The sequence below is a fragment of the Semicossyphus pulcher genome, unplaced genomic scaffold (genome assembly GCF_022749685.1).
Source record: "Semicossyphus pulcher isolate SPU_LCO1_2020_fin unplaced genomic scaffold, fSemPul1.0.p SCAF_16, whole genome shotgun sequence".
Taxonomy (NCBI): Eukaryota; Metazoa; Chordata; class Actinopteri; order Labriformes; family Labridae; genus Semicossyphus; species Semicossyphus pulcher.
Genome location: NW_027211670.1, coordinates 22622529 through 22638069, shown reverse-complemented (window position 1 = coordinate 22638069; position 15541 = coordinate 22622529). Strand labels below are relative to the sequence as shown.

The following is a 15541-nucleotide window of genomic DNA, read 5'->3' as shown; positions in this document are numbered from 1 at the left end:
GGAAATAGCTTCCATCAAGAGCGTGACATGGACGTAAAAAATGGCCGCCGTGTATCTATATTGTTCAATTGAAAAAGGCTGAATCCCATTTTCTCGATTGATTGGGACTTTCTATAAATAAGCAGAAGATGTCAGTGTTAAGGCAAATAGCTAATAAGGAAATTAGCAATGTAGCTTTTAAGTAGCCCATGCGGGGCTTTGTACAAGGAGGAGGACCTTAAAATCAATTCTCAATTGATAGGACATAGCTGATATATAAAAATGTGCTGCAGCTCAGTGTAAAGCAAATGATACTTCCTCTTTGTGCTGCCTATAGTATTTCCAAGATAAACATCCCACTGACGTTGTGTTTTCCGCTATCTTCTCAACATGTTTTTGTGACAAACCTCCCAAACTCTCCTGACTCCCGGTGTTTTATTACACATGTGCAAGGTCCAAAGATCAGCGTGAGCATGCGTTTGAGCAGTGGGTCCCTCTGGTATAAAACCAACCAGCTGTGTTACTGATAGCAACACTCTTGTTTCCTATCTCACGCGCCACCACACTGAGTTCTCTCTGTCTCTGTGAAGATGAATGCTATGAATGCTATAATGGACTCCATGCAGGGCTTTGGGGTGAGCACCACCCACTACCTGCAGACCCACTATCAGGACGCCCAGGGTTTGTTCCTCTGGGTTTCCTGGGCGGCAGACCTCAGGAACACCTTCTTCATCTTCTTCCCACTCTGGTTTCACCTGCGCTCGTCTGTGGGCATCAAGCTCATCTGGGTGGCTGTGATCGGAGACTGGCTCAACTTGGTGTTCAAATGGTGAGTCAAATAAATCTTTGATTTGAGTGAAATCAAACGTCCCTCACACTTTCTTAAGAGTGTAACTGAGAGCATGTTTCTGCTGTTTCTTCTTCAGGATTCTGTTTGGGGAGAGGCCGTACTGGTGGGTCCACGAGACGGCTCACTATGCAAACACTGATCGTCCTCACATTGAGCAGTACCCCATGACCTGCGAGACCGGGCCAGGTGAGAAATGCTCACCTTTTCAACCCCTAAAATCCTCCCAATGTGTCTAGATTGCATGCTGCCCAAGGTTTCCTGTGTGTTGATTTGATTAAACTCCAAATATTTGATCAATGTGACGCAAAATCAGCTGCAAATTTGAAGGTTGTCAAGCGTGAAGGACTCGAGATTAGATAATAAAGCAGGACTCATCCTAAAGCCCTGAGCCGTCAGTTGATATTGCGCTTAAGCGATGCATTTTCTCATATTCCCCAATGTCACAGTTAATAGATATATTACACATATTTAATATCATACTTTTTGGGGCAAATTTTCTATTTTATTCAAGTTATTCAAGTGAAAATTCTCTATTTTTTCATTATCATCCATCAAGTCAAATTATCATATACTGATTAATTAAATCGCCACAAACCAACTGCCATACAGTGAACCTGAAGTTTGCAGTACTTTGTATCTATGCACAGGTTATGTCTTTAATCATTGGTAGAAGAAGGAACAAATATTTCGAGTAAAGTTTTGAAGTAAAAAATACCAAAATAAGAATGCAAATATACTATATTACAATTAAAGTCCTCAGAAAAGTGTAGGATCACCAGTAAAATACTGTGACCCTGTGACCTTATCCTGCTGTCTGCCTGCTGTTTATAATAATGATTCAATGCATAAGTAGCATTTCACTGTTGTAGCAGGTCCAGAGAATTCATAGACATGGAAAACCTGTGATAAGAAGCTGAAACTAGACAACGTTTAAGGGTTGTTTTACATTCTGTAAGAGTACAATATGTTTTTAGTTTAATTACAGCTGTCAAATACATGAAGTTCAGTCAAAAAGCAGTGGAGTAGAACCACAAGAAAGCAAGTACCTCCATTGAGCAGTGTCTTTGATAGTAGGAACATGAGCTTAAATGTTTGCTCGACATTCATTCATCCATTTAAGCTTTCAACACTGCCCTCATTGTCCTGCTTGAGTGAATCAGCCTCTCATATCTCCCCTCTCTGTTAATGTTGTCCAGGAAGCCCCTCTGGTCACGCCATGGGGGCCGCGGGGGTCTACTACACCTTGGTTACCTCCATCCTCGCCATCATGACCAGCAAGAAGAAATTTGGAGGCAAGAAATCCACCAACAAGAGCTGGTGAGTCTCAAATTAAAGTCTGACAGAATCTACAAAAAAAAAGCTCTTTCTTCTCTTCTTGTTTAAGTGTTGTTTACAATTTTCCTCCATCCTGCGCTTATCACAGAGGACACGCTATCTGCTCTGTGCCGGGGTTGATCATTGACTCCTGAGAACTCTTGGGAGATCATACATGAGTTGTTTTGACGTCCAGGCAGAGCAGAAGAACTGTGTTAATCGTTATATTTAAAAGGCTTTAAAAGGTTAAGTTGTTTGTTCCAGGGCATTACTGGCAATGGCCAGGCCAGTTCAAATCACATATGATGCACACTTTATTTTGCTTTTTAGAATAAAACATTTCAACATTTTTGCATTTCGACAGGTATCTGAAGGCTGTTTTGTGGACACTGTTTTGTGGAGTCCTGGTGTGCGTCTGCCTCTCCAGGGTCTTCATCGCCGCTCATTTCCCCCATCAGGTCGTTGCAGGTGTTATCACAGGTCAGTAAGAGGAACAGAATAAATATAAAGCCTGCGCTGTTATCCTGACTATATAAAACATGTATTAATACTGATATTTTAATGGATTTTAGGTATGATCGTGGCTGAAGCCTTCAACAGAACTCAGTGGATATACAACGCCAGCATGAAGAAATACTTCTACACGACTCTCTTCTTGACCTCCTTCGCCGTCGGCTTCTACCTCCTGCTCAAAGCTTTGGGTGTGGACCTACTTTGGACCATGGAGAAAGCCCAGAAGTGGTGCGTGAGACCCGAGTGGGTCCACCTGGACACCACGCCCTTCGCCAGCCTCCTGCGTAACATGGGCACCCTCTTTGGCCTGGGCCTGGGCCTGCACTCGCCCCTCTACACCGAGACCAAGAAGAGCAACAGCCAGTTGGTCAAAGCCGGGTGCGTCCTCAGCTCTCTGGTTTTGCTGCACCTGTTTGACTCCTTCAAGCCTCCCACGCACACTGCAGCCCTCTTCTACCTGCTGTCCTTCTGCAAGAGCGCCACCGTACCTCTGGTCACAGTCAGTATCATCCCGTACTGTGTGAACGGAGCTCTGAGCATGCAGAACAAAAAGGGAGTGTAAACTATAAACTCAGATTATACAGACTCATGAAGTGGAAGTGCAGAGTCCCTTACAGATGATACAAAAATCTTGTGGGGCTAATTGCACTCATATGTCCAATTCATTCTCAGGAAAACCCCATTACATCAATGGGAAATCGTCACTGGTGTCATTTGGACTCTGAACTCTGTGAGCACTGTGTGACACTAAGTGAAAGCACCATCCACGATGCCCTGGAGCACTTCGCAATTTTGTATTGGAATTTTTAATTTAACAAAATGTGATAATTATAAATGTTTCAGAGTTCACACAAACAAGGACAAACAATGAACATGTGTGTCTAACAACGGACTGATGTCTTGCATTTTCTGTGCCAAACCTCATTTTAAGCTATGTCACTCACAATTTTGATATGTTATTTCAACTGTCATAGTTATGTATTTTACATGTTATAGAAAGTATTTTTCAGAACATCTGAAACTATTTTTGAAACTGTTTTGAATATTTTTAATAAAAAAAGCGTCGAAATGTATAAAACTTGTTGTTTTATTCGATTTCTCCATTCAGTGGAGTGTAACATGTCTGTTTAACCACCAACATATTTACTGTCAATATTTAATCACATACTATTCAAAGCTTCCACTTCTACATATCTGTTATAAAAGAAGGTCAGTGTAGAAATACTTTATTGTAGGTAAAAATCCTGTATTCATATTTTACTAAGTTGTAGACTCTCGTCTGCAATGTGGGATACTTTAAGTATCAGAGGTAAAAGTACTCAAACTGACTTAAATAAAGTACCTCAAAGACTACTGAAGAAACAGTAACTGAGTTAATAATACACTTTATTATTTCCCAGCAATGCTACTCCTAATAATATACTACTCTTACCCGATAATGAGGTGGGTTTGGGGATGTAAACAGGAAGTATGTTGCTACTGAGTTAGTTACCTAGCTAGCTAGTTAGCTTTGTACTTGCAATGAGATACAACTTGAGTTCTGGTAATTGAACCCTATTTTTCGTTTACATTTGGTCAAATCAGCACCATTAAATCTATGCCGAACTAGCAACTTGGAGTTTACGTTTACACTGCGTCTCTATTGTAAAGACAAATATCACTTAATTACGTTAAAACCGAAGAAAAATTAAAAATGAGAGGATTCTCAGGCAGGTTCTGGGATTCTGAGGAGCGTCTTTTTTTTCCTGTGATTTCTAAGCCGTTTATGGACGTTTAATCGCGATGAACATCGGAGATGAACATATCACTAAGAAGGGTGAGTCACACCAAATCTTAAAATTTGTCTATCTTAACTGTGTGTTTTAAAATGACAAAATTAGCATTCGAAGTAGGCTTTCAGTTTAAGGACCAAACTACATTGACCAACTCCCCATTGTTTTTGAAGACTAGAATGCAACTGTTCCTTTCCTCTACTTCTATCCACATTTACTGGGACAATTATCAGTAACTCCAACTGGTATCAAATACGTTTAAACTCAACTTGTTGTTACTCAGACATGTAGTCGTGAATGATACCGAAAGTGTTTTTGTTTAAGTTGACATGGTATTTTTCTTGCACCATTGCTCGTTTTGTAATGTTTTGCACGTGCTGTCCTGTTGAGGATTATTTAATTGTAAAGAGAAACACATGAGGCCGTGTACTGCACGGTTTAGGCTGTTGTACCTGCCTATGTATATGACAATACAAATTAACATTCAATTAGATACATATTTGACCTAAAACATCCTATCCACAGCAATTTTCACACTTTGAAACTGTATACTGATAAAACAAATGCACCAATGATTTAGGGTGACTCAAGGTCAGTCAGAAAAGATGTAACATTCACTGGAAAAACACACAAAACTGCTCCCAGGAATCCAGAAATGTCCTTTTTTTTGGTTTCTGGTTATAACCTCTGAAGATAAAGATATCATTTTAGTAAAGCCAGAGCGACAAATGAATCATTAACTAAGCACCAAAAACCCTGGCCTTTAGCCTGAGTTCCAGTGATGACGTAGATTCAAACGTCATACAACTGTCTATCAGCAGGCGCTCATAAGGTCATCGGTGTGAGCTGAACATTCAATATTTGTCTGTGTTTTACAGAATAGGCACACGACATCCCTGATCAACTCTGAGCTGAAAAACAATTGTAGTGATGTGGCACAAAAACTGGGTCAGACTTCATGCTGGGAAATTAGATCCATATAGCTTTAAACAAACACATGACCGCAAAAGTATTTTCTGTTTGATTCTTAATGAACATAATCTTTACTCTACTCTAAGGTTTTACTGCTTTAGATTAACAATGATGCACAAGAAATGTCCCATCATAAAATCGTTAAAAAAAAACTTGATACTCTGCATGTGCAAAAAAATGTGAAATATTGATGCATGTTTGTGCATCATTATATTTCAGGATGGCATACATTTTTTTCCAATGGGTATTTTTGGTGCAAATAAATAGCATTTCTGAGAGACAGGGCTGATTTATGAGGTACTTTAAAAATAACGTCAGTATTTGATTTTATTTAAATAGTAATCTTCCCTTATTTTTTTTTATATTTTAAGAAAAAAACATTCATCCACAGTCAGCTATTCTGCCGATCCTACAGCATTAGTTTGTGTGTACAGAGTATACCACCCTAGAGGTTAAACTAAGACACCTGACTTCCACCACACGTTGGCATCAGTACCTGACCATGATGTCAATACCCAAAGCAAACTACATTACCCAGGCGATGTCAGATACTGCCTAAAATAAGGGTTATTTGTCACTTTTATTTGTAATGTGGTATTTTTTCTTTTAGTACTGTTACTTTTTTAAACTTCAGGATCTGAGTACTTCTTCCACCACTGCAGGACATTTCTTTGAATGTATTGTAATACAATTTACATACAGAGGGTGGCGGTATTTCGCCATCAAACGTAAAATCTTCCCTAATTCGAGTAGAAGAAGACAATCCCGGAAGCAATACGTGTAAATTGACAGTTTTTTATTGTTGTTGTGGCTGGTAAACTTCTCAGCGAGTATTTTTGGAGCTACAACATGCTATTAGATTAGATAAATCGTTTTTCAGTCCATGATGTCTCAGCTGCCGGTGCTGAGGGCGCTGGTGGCGGAGAGACTGGCGGAGGCAGCGGAGGAGATATTCAGCGCTGTGGAGAAGATGATAACAGAGAGGAAGATGCTGCACACATCAGGTTTGTAAGACAGTTATTTAATAAAAACTAGTTTGATAAGAAATTACACATATCTTAAACTGAAGGCCCACTTTAATATTTTATTGAATTTATGTCCATTTATGTCTTTCAGAAACTGAGGTTGTGCATTGGGAAGTCAGTAGACCGTAGACTTTAAGCAAACACATGTTTTTGTGCATGACAATATTAAAGGCTGACATATTTTATAGTGGTGTTTTGGAAGGCATCCCAAATAATTTCTACAGTATACATGGGCAGCACTTAGTCATACTTGTACCTATTTTTTTCCTTTCTTCCTACAGAAGTGTCAGCTGAACAGCAGAGGGCAGTTGTACACAAGCGTCTGTCAGTGGTTGCTGATGAGATCTTCAGGATCCTGGAGTTAACGATGAGTGAGTGTGAGTCTGAAGTCTCCAGCTCCAAAGAGGAGGCTGGACATCAACGACAACTGCTGGACATCACGCTGAAAACTGAGACAAATGGTACATAATCTATCAAATAATGTTTATGAAAGATTTTTTTTTTAATATACAGTAGTCAATTTGTTTTATGGTGTCAGTCATTCTTCCTTGACTGGAATTTCTTGTAAACATTAGTGAATAGTTTTGACGTCTTAAGTGTTATTGTGTAGTATTTCCTGGTGTCAGTTCATAAGCTATATTAATATTGCCCAGATGTTGGTCTTTACTGCAATTTCCAGTATTTCCGTGCTGAACTTTCTCTTTTATCTTCCCATCAGACAGACTTTCTGGGTCGGACTGTGAAAAGGACGTTTCCTCTGAGCAGCAGAGCATCTGTCACGTCCAGAAAACCTCAAACCTACTTCAGATTACAGACGCTTCTACAGAGACAGACTCTGAGTATACGCATGGCAGTAAGCCCTCACATCTTCTGCAAACACAAAGAGCAGAAAACGGAACGTCAACTGTGACTGAAACGAACAATCTGTCTTCAAACAATTCAGAAGCTGAGAGTGACGATAACGACAGTGATGAGGAGCCAAACAAGAAATCTCTCAAATCCAACAAAAGAAAAACATTCCAGGGACAAAGTCAGGGTGCAGATTGTTGCCAAACGTGTGGCCGATCTCTCCGTGAAGGCAAAAAAATTAGAATACATGCAGCTGCTGCAACGGACAAGAGCCACACTGCAGGTCAGAGCTGCTGCAGAGTCTGTGGGAAGCTTTTCCGTTACAAACGCTCCTTTTTGAAACACGTGCTGACGCACGAACAGAGCTCAGATCTGTGCGGAGCCTGTGGGAAACATCTGGACTCCGGCGAGAGCTTGAAGGTGCATTTACAGACACACAATGAAGAAAACATCTGCAGGGATCAAACTGAGGACAGACAGACAGAAGGAGAGAGCTCCGAGGCTGAGAGAGATGTGGGTGACAGTGATGAGGAGTGGAGGGAAAGTGAGGGAGCTGTTAGTGACGATGAAGACGGGGAGACCAAAGACAGACCAAAAACAAAACTTCAAGCATCAAACAAAGCTAAAGCAGCTAAACATAAGGATTTATCCCAGCTCAAGTACAGCTGTAAAGTGTGTGGGAAGTCTTTCTGCTATAGAAACTCATTTCTGAAACACGTGCAGGAAGATGAGAGGGATACGGATGTTTGTGGAGTGTGTGGGAAAGGATTTGAGTCCGAGGAGAGCTTAAGGATTCATCTACAAACTTACATCCGAACAAACGACTGTGGAGTTTGTGGAAAACGATTTGACGGCCACAAGCAGCTGGAGATGCACATGAGGACGCACACGGGAGAGAAGCCGTACGTCTGCAGCATCTGCGGGACAGCCTTCGCCCAAAACGGGAACCTGATGGGACACATGCGGGTCCACACGGGGGAGAGACCGTACGTCTGCAGCGTGTGCGGTCAGAGCTTCGGCTTTAAGGAGTACATGATGGCTCACATGAGAATCCACACGGGCGAGAAGCCGTTTCTCTGCAGCGTCTGCGGGAAAGGCTTCAGACAGAGGGGGACGCTGAAGACACACATGATGATGCACACGGGGGAGTCCGCGCACCAGTGCTCCATGTGCGACAAGAAGTTCTACAAGAGCGGAGCGCTGAAGATCCACATGAGGTCGCACACGGGGGAGAAGCCGTATCTGTGTAACGTCTGCGGGAAGAGCTTCACGGCCAGCGGCTCGCTCACCAAACACATGGGCGTCCACGAAGCAGAGAGAGCGCACTGCTGCAGCGTCTGCGGGAAAGGGTTCATGAGGAAAGAGGATCTGAAGAGACACAATCAGACTCACAGGGACGAATCCACACAGCTGACCAGTCTCTGATGCTGGGAAGGAAAAGTTCAACATCTTATAAAAATTTGACCGCTTTCCAAGAGAGAGATGTGTGGATATTGATAGTTTGCATCATTGTTAAAGCCAAAGTTCTCAGTTCTGGCATGTTACTGAACAACATACATGCACTGTTAATATCTAATTTGCATTATATCATCTATAGACACAAAATCACAACATCAAACAGACAGCCCACGAGATGCTGAAAGAGTTAACGGCACTACAAAGATGTTCTTTGTATTGATATGTTCTGTTTATCATGTCAATCATTACACTTGTATGTCTTTGATTGGTTAAACTGATAAACCGTCTGCATGTTTGTGAGCCTGATCACATACCAAAGTTATTGATGTCTACTAGAGAATTGATTTTAAATGGAGAGATGTTACCACATTACATGTCAAAATACTGAATATTTTGTTATACACTCATGAGCAGGAAAAAACATATTTTTATAATTTAACATTTACATTGTTTTGTTATTTTGTATAACAACTTGTCCTTTACAATCAATGGTGCTACAGTATATTGTTATAATCATCAATAAATGCTGGAAAGCCGTTATTTGTCATTGACTGCTTTCTGATGCTACCTGACATCGTCTCTCCTATTCAGTTGGAATTAACAATTTAGAAGTGACACTGACTAAATCATAAGATATATGTATCGTCACTGTACATAAAATTATAAAATGAAATCTTGCTGCAGCAGCTGGAGCAGTAAATTATTGATTGTGGAGAGATGTTTACAAATTACAACAAGCTGCTCATAAACAGGTGATCCTTTCTGTTGTTATTTCTCCAACATTCTCCGGAATGATGGAAAGAAAGTCTGCTCATGTGTTATTTATTATCTGAAGAATCTTAACTATCATTTCATTCATGGTGAGTCTGTCAGTTATTTTTTAATTTATAATTTAATGTATGAAAAGTCTTAAATAAGGAAAAATGCCAATCACAAGTTCCCAGAATCTGTCTTACTAACGCATTTATTTATCATTCATCACATTCATCCTTCCTGCAAAATATTCAGTGTAAAATAATAGAAAACAGAGAAAAGCAGGGGACTTAAACATGTAAACCACTCTGAAATATTTCACACGTTTAAGGACAACAAATGCGGCCGAGAAATGCGTCTTCCTTGTCCCGGACCATGATGTATCCCAAAGATTCATTGCGTGCCAATTCAAAAGAGATTTCGGACACTTAAACGGCCGAGGAATACACTTTTAATGCAGGTTTTTGGTTTCAGCTCAACCAAATATCTAGCGATACAAATGTAAAAAACAAACAAAAGGGGCCTTGAAACTAATTATCTTTAAAATAACAGGTTAAGTTAAGCGACGTTAGTTATGATAGCTAGTTAGCCCACTGGCTACCTGTTGCTAGGCGACAGGAGCGGCGTTTGGTGACGCAAGGGTAAGGGCGGGAACAGCTGGTGACGCAAACAGGAAATCCTCGGTAGATCAGACCGACTCATTTCAGTTCTGACTTAGCGTTTACACCTTATTTATACAGTCTGTGGTTTACACAGGCTACGAATGACTCATCCTGCGTGGACCGGGACCTTTGAAGGAAAAATTGTTGATAGTCCTAATTATTGAATGTCTCAGGAAGAATTGCGATAACTTATCGGTGCTTCCCCTCTTTCACCATCATCAGGTTACATTTTTAATTTGTCCCATGCTTCATGATTGCACCCCTGAAGAACTAATAACTTTCTCATCCCTTAAAAGTCTTATTTCTGGCTCTTATATTCTTCCTAGCGAGAGAGGCTTCTATGAAGCAGAATTTAATCCACCTATTGTGACTGTTTTAAGGGTCCGAGTGAGTCTTGACTGAAACAATAGAAACACAATGAACTGGGAGAAACCAGACAGACTCACAGACATTCAGTTTAAACACAATTTATTTTTCTGCTTAAATAATTATTATTGGATCATCCAGTGTAGGCTATGTTGGTTTGTCATACATGTTGGTACCAGATGTATCATCAACAATGGATGCTTCGGGTGGTTTGGTATGAAAAAAGACAAACAGAAAGAAAAAACACAGGAACAGAAAATCAGATGTTTAACAACATGTGTGATCAATACTGTTATTTTTGTGATTTAGTAGTAAAAATGGAGTAGATTTGGGGGTAAAAATGAGATTCTCTGTTCTCATGTAATTACAGGCTTTTAATTAAATAGATAAAAGTAATCAAACCGTCAAAATAAAAGCAGTCCCCTTTTTAAAACCACAGCAGAACTAAAAGCTTGAACGTACACTTCCTGTTTGAATGATGACATTTTAATTTGTTGAACACACACATGAAGGCTGTTGGCATGTTTTACTTTGGGGACACTGAAATGATCATCCTGAAGCGTTAAAGTGAAGCTCATTTCCCTTGTGGAGTGTGCGTGTTTTCATTCTTGTAAAAATCAAATAAAAACTGTTACAGATGACGGATGTTTGAGTTATTATGAGTGCTCACGAAGACAGAAGTACCATCAATCCCTTCTCTAATTGTATTACAGTGCTTTGAATTAGGAGGAAAACAAAGGAAAGCGTTAAAAATAAAGTGACGTCACATGCAGCAAAATTCCCTGGAGACGGAGGATGTTCCACAGACAGAGCGGGAGTCGGCTTTAAAGAAATGTTTTTAAAATCAAGCAGTTTTTTTTCTTCTCCATTCGTCTCTCATTTACATACAGCTTTTTTTTGTTCCTGTTTATATTCATGTGGAAGAGCATGTCAGGTCACACACTCAAGGCTGCTCAAACAGTGTCGACCTCTCGATACAAACGACTCTGCAAAGCTTCAAACGCAAATCAGTGCAGAAACAATCTGTGAAGCTACTGATTCTTTTTTTTTTTGATTTTATACAGTGTCATTTATATACAACAAAATCACCCATTTACTATTATATTTCATTTTTAAAAAAAAGAACCACATGGTACACCCCGATACTGTGGGTCCAGGAGGAAAAAATAGACCATATAAGGCGAGTGTCTGAGAGTGAATCAAACGTCGTCCTGTTTGTGCCGTCTTTGGTCACAGACGCCTCTCGTTCGTCGAAGGTTAGAAAGTTCCAGCTCACGTCCATGCGTGTCCCTTCAGTGTTGTTTCCAACAGTGAGTGAGTTTGAGTGACATGCTCATGCGAAATCAAAGAAAAGCAACTTGTTTGTTTTCGGTCGTCTTGCTGAAAACCATGCGTTGTTAAAGTGAAAGCTTCAGACACGATGCGACGAGGCTTCCAGTCCGTTTTTCCTCCCAGGATGTGTGAGTGGTGTCGCAGGTGGACGTTGGTGGACCTGGAGGGTAAAGGAGATCAAACATATTCAAATGAACCAATAATGGAGATATTAAAGCCACAGATCGGTTGGCTGATATTCTGCAAGCTGTGTAGGATCCAGAATTAAAGTGAATTATTTAACTATTTCTTTCAATCATTGTACATAAAATATTTTACGCCTTTCAACCGTTGGTCCGACAAATAAGCTGTTAGAAAAATGTCCCCTTGAGCATAGAAATTAAGTTTCTGATCTTAGCTTAAAACAATTAAAAATCTTTTAAAGACAAATTGATAATGAGGTTAAAGCATTAGTCAACAATCTTTTTTAGTTTGTTGCTAAAAGTTAGATGAGAAAATTGATACCACTAATGTCAGTACAGTAACAGTGTTAAAGTGATAATCTCGTTTGCAGTTTTACAGACTGGGTGTCTGCGACGACTTTCACGGAAAAAAATCGCAAGCGGCGCCCAGTTAGTGACGCGTTTTCCATCAGCCAGCAGTGGTTGGTCTGCCAGAGAGGGTAGGCGGAGCTAAGCAAGTGTTGCGACTAAACAGTAATCTACTATGGCTGAACAAACGAAGAAAAGATGGATGACTACAGATACAACTTCAACAAGAAGTGAAAATCCAAAGAAAAAGAAACAAACTCGACGCTCAGATGAAGCAAACAGTCTGAAAAGGAAAGCGACCGTCAGCCAGGAAAATCAAGAGTTACAACCGGAGCCAACCGTGGACGTCACACATGCAGCACTGTCTGGATATCTGGGAAGTGTGCTCCTGCAATTACCGTTTATCGCCATAGGTGCCGCCAAAGAGAACGAAACTGAGATCATTGAGATTACCACTTTAAGCGGGAGCCAGCAGGCAATTAGCTTAGCTTAGCATAAAGACTAGAATCGGGGGGGAAACCACAACACGTCTTTCTTTCCACATCAGTTCCTTAATGATTAAATAGAAAAGATTGATGTTATTCATCACTGAGCTGTAGAGGTCTTGCTAGGTCGACTTTAATAGACTTTGGGCAGAGCCAAGCAAACTGTTTCCCCCTGCTTCTAGTTTTTATGCTTAGCAAATCACCTTCTGGCTCTAGCTTCATATTCCGTGTACTGATAAACAAGTGTTGGCAATCTTCTTAACTCTCAACAACAAAGCAATAAAACACATCTCTTAAAATGAGCTAGCCAAAAACATCATTTTGTTTAACACCCTGGAAGGCGACAGTTTTCTTGCTTATTCTTAGAGATGAACCATTTCACTATATTCACCTTCACTGAATTTTTTGACCTTATAAATCAACAGACACGTTATCAGGCTCTTACCTGGTGTAGTTGAGAGCTCTACTGTTATGACTGACTCTTCTTCCCTTGTTTCTTGTTGGAGCCGTCTCCAGGCTGGGCGGTGAGAGGATGATGGAAGCAGCGAGGTTCATCAAGAGACAGACAGAGACAAAAAAGGGGGAGAAAGAGAGGAAGTACAAGTTATTTATGTACTCTGACTTAATACGACACCGTGTGTTTGTTAGTTGAGCTCAACTACTGTACGTCAGCCGATCACGGGAAGCATGCTGGAAAAGAGACGAGTTTAAGGAGAGAAAAAAGGACGTTAAAATTACAACATCTGTACATTTGCACAGGAAATCACACATGCTGTCATCAAGACGTGTTAGAGGAGAGAAAATATTTCTATATTAGTCGAAAAACGGAATGTTAGTAGATCTGAAGCCCAATCAACGGGCTACAAGAACGGCACAAGGGACTACTGCAGCACAGAGGAAACACAACACAACCACTACAAACTGCACACCATGATGACAGACATTAAGGCCATTGCAACGACCCTGCTACTCTACCACACAGCACTACACAACCTGTTTGTTTTACAGCAAACAGCTCAGATTAATGCTGAGATCAGACGACACAACATGAGCCCAACAACACCCTGATCCTACACACGTGCAGGGGCTCGGTGATAGTGAGTACTGTGAAAGACGATTTGTCATTTAACTCCATGTTTTGTGTCTTGGTTGATTCATGAGGACACAACAAACTTACATACTTTTGCCTCGTGTGATATTGTCTCCTACTTGGTTTCTGAAGTAGTTGGACTCTTCCTCACGCTGAACTTGGAGGTTTGTCTGAGTCCCTTTCTGCCTGTTAACCTTCTGTTGATCAAAGACTGCAAGCTCTGACTAGCAAGGGTTTAATGACATGTCTTTGCTAGGACTGTTACGGAAACCATATGACCGCAATACCACTGCGCGGGGTGGACTCAGTGACCGCCATCACCGCTATCTTTTTAAATATGTCATAGACCCAGTGATGTTGCATTAAAATCTAAAGGGACGCAGGGAAGCACCTCATCTTTCTCATACACAACGATACGTTATGAACAACAAACTCGTTTTAAAAATCACAGTAATCACACGCCACAGACGAGCCTGTGTATCGCGAGTGTTTAACCCCAGTTAGAAAAAATCAGTACTGTGACAGCTGTAGTCTCTGCTAAGTTTATCAGGAAGTTTAAGTACCATTGTCCCTGAATTTGACCTCAGAATACAGGTGAAACTTCCAGAGCTTAGCAAGCTTTGCTAAGCTAGCTAGTAGCTCCAGCTGTAAACATTTTACTGCCGTTAAATCTGCTTTAAAAGTCTCTTTAGGCCAAGATATATTTGTGCTGCACAGATAGCACACACACAGCTTGTCTTCTACTGTTGCAGTTTTTAGATCTGGTGATTCTGAGTGATTTGATTCACTATCTACGCACTATCACAGCTCCATGCAGGTGTGAGTGGACCAGGAAAGCTCAGTCAACTAAGTCAGGCGGTTGGTTTTGAACTCCAACCTCAGTTCTCCCTCTGTGCGCCTCCTCTCCAGACCTCTCAGCCTTGTTGCCCTGTCGGGAGCGCTTCCCCCTCTTCTTGCCCTTCCCCCCTTTGGCTTCTCCTCCACCTGCTGCTCCTGCAGAAGAAGCAGCGTCTGCACCACCTGTTCCTACACCACCACCAACACCACCAGCAGCTCCTTCTTCTGTAAAAGCGTCGCTTTCACTTTCCCTCCTGTCCTCAGTGTTGTAAACACGCCGCACCACCTTTCTGATCACCTGTAGGGGGCAGAAGTAAGTCAGGGGGAGGAGGTGGGGGTGAGCTTTGTGAGGAAAAAAAGGAAGTGTGGTTGTGTAGGTTTAGAGGAGGTCTGTTAGCATCACTGTGACACTCAGCTAAGAGATTTTTTTAAGCTAAGAGAAATGTGTGTGTGTGTGTGTGTGTGTGTGTGTGTGTGTGTGTTTGTGTGTTAGTGCGTAAGCTGCAGAAAAAGATGTGACAGGTAATGGAGGAAGGTGAGGATGGTTACTTTTCTGGTGACCAGATTCCCGTCTTCGTCTGTGAACTGCTCCTCCGTCACAGACTCTCCAGGAATGTTTTTGGCCTCCTCTCCCTGAAGGTTAGAAGGAGGAGTTAGAGGTGGATGGAGGAGTGTTAGCGGGTGAAGCTTCTGTTTTTCACCTGGTTATTTAGAAAACAAAGAACGTTTCCCGACAGACAGCAGATGGGTTTCC

At 41.2% G+C, this 15541-nt stretch overlaps 3 protein-coding genes across 5 annotated transcripts in view; 2 read left to right on the top strand and 1 right to left on the bottom strand.

The window, feature by feature from the left end:
• Positions 1 to 569: 569 nt before the first annotated feature.
• On the top strand, positions 570 to 3218 carry g6pc1a.2 (glucose-6-phosphatase catalytic subunit 1a, tandem duplicate 2). 2 transcript variants are annotated; one of them, XM_069664341.1, is made up of 5 exons: positions 570 to 808; positions 906 to 1015; positions 2026 to 2146; positions 2508 to 2623; positions 2716 to 3218. In XM_069664341.1, the coding sequence occupies exons 1-5, from the start codon at positions 570 to 572 to the stop codon at positions 3216 to 3218; spliced, it is 1089 nt and encodes a 362-aa protein (XP_069520442.1). The 2 variants fall into 2 exon arrangements, with proteins under 2 accessions (XP_069520442.1, XP_069520443.1); XM_069664342.1 differs by having other exon boundaries at positions 579 to 808; positions 2026 to 2113; positions 2490 to 2623.
• Positions 3219 to 6738: 3520 nt separating this feature from the next.
• Positions 6739 to 9221, top strand: LOC138593972 (zinc finger protein 260-like). The gene is made up of 2 exons (XM_069665060.1): positions 6739 to 6886; positions 7144 to 9221. The coding sequence occupies exons 1-2, from the start codon at positions 6793 to 6795 to the stop codon at positions 8697 to 8699; spliced, it is 1650 nt and encodes a 549-aa protein (XP_069521161.1). The 5' UTR covers positions 6739 to 6792; the 3' UTR covers positions 8700 to 9221.
• A 1377-nt stretch (positions 9222 to 10598) lies between these two features.
• Positions 10599 to 15541, bottom strand: part of LOC138593971 (ankyrin-3-like) — a 155295-nt gene continuing 150352 nt past the window's right edge. For both annotated transcript variants that reach the window (XM_069665058.1, XM_069665059.1), the window contains 4 exons: positions 15337 to 15420; positions 14828 to 15085; positions 13306 to 13377; positions 10599 to 12005 (listed from right to left, as the gene is read on the bottom strand). In XM_069665058.1, the coding sequence (XP_069521159.1) occupies positions 13330 to 13377; positions 14828 to 15085; positions 15337 to 15420 (390 nt within the window). In that variant the 3' untranslated portion in view covers positions 10599 to 12005; positions 13306 to 13329. The remainder of the gene's footprint in view (positions 12006 to 13305; positions 13378 to 14827; positions 15086 to 15336; positions 15421 to 15541) is intronic.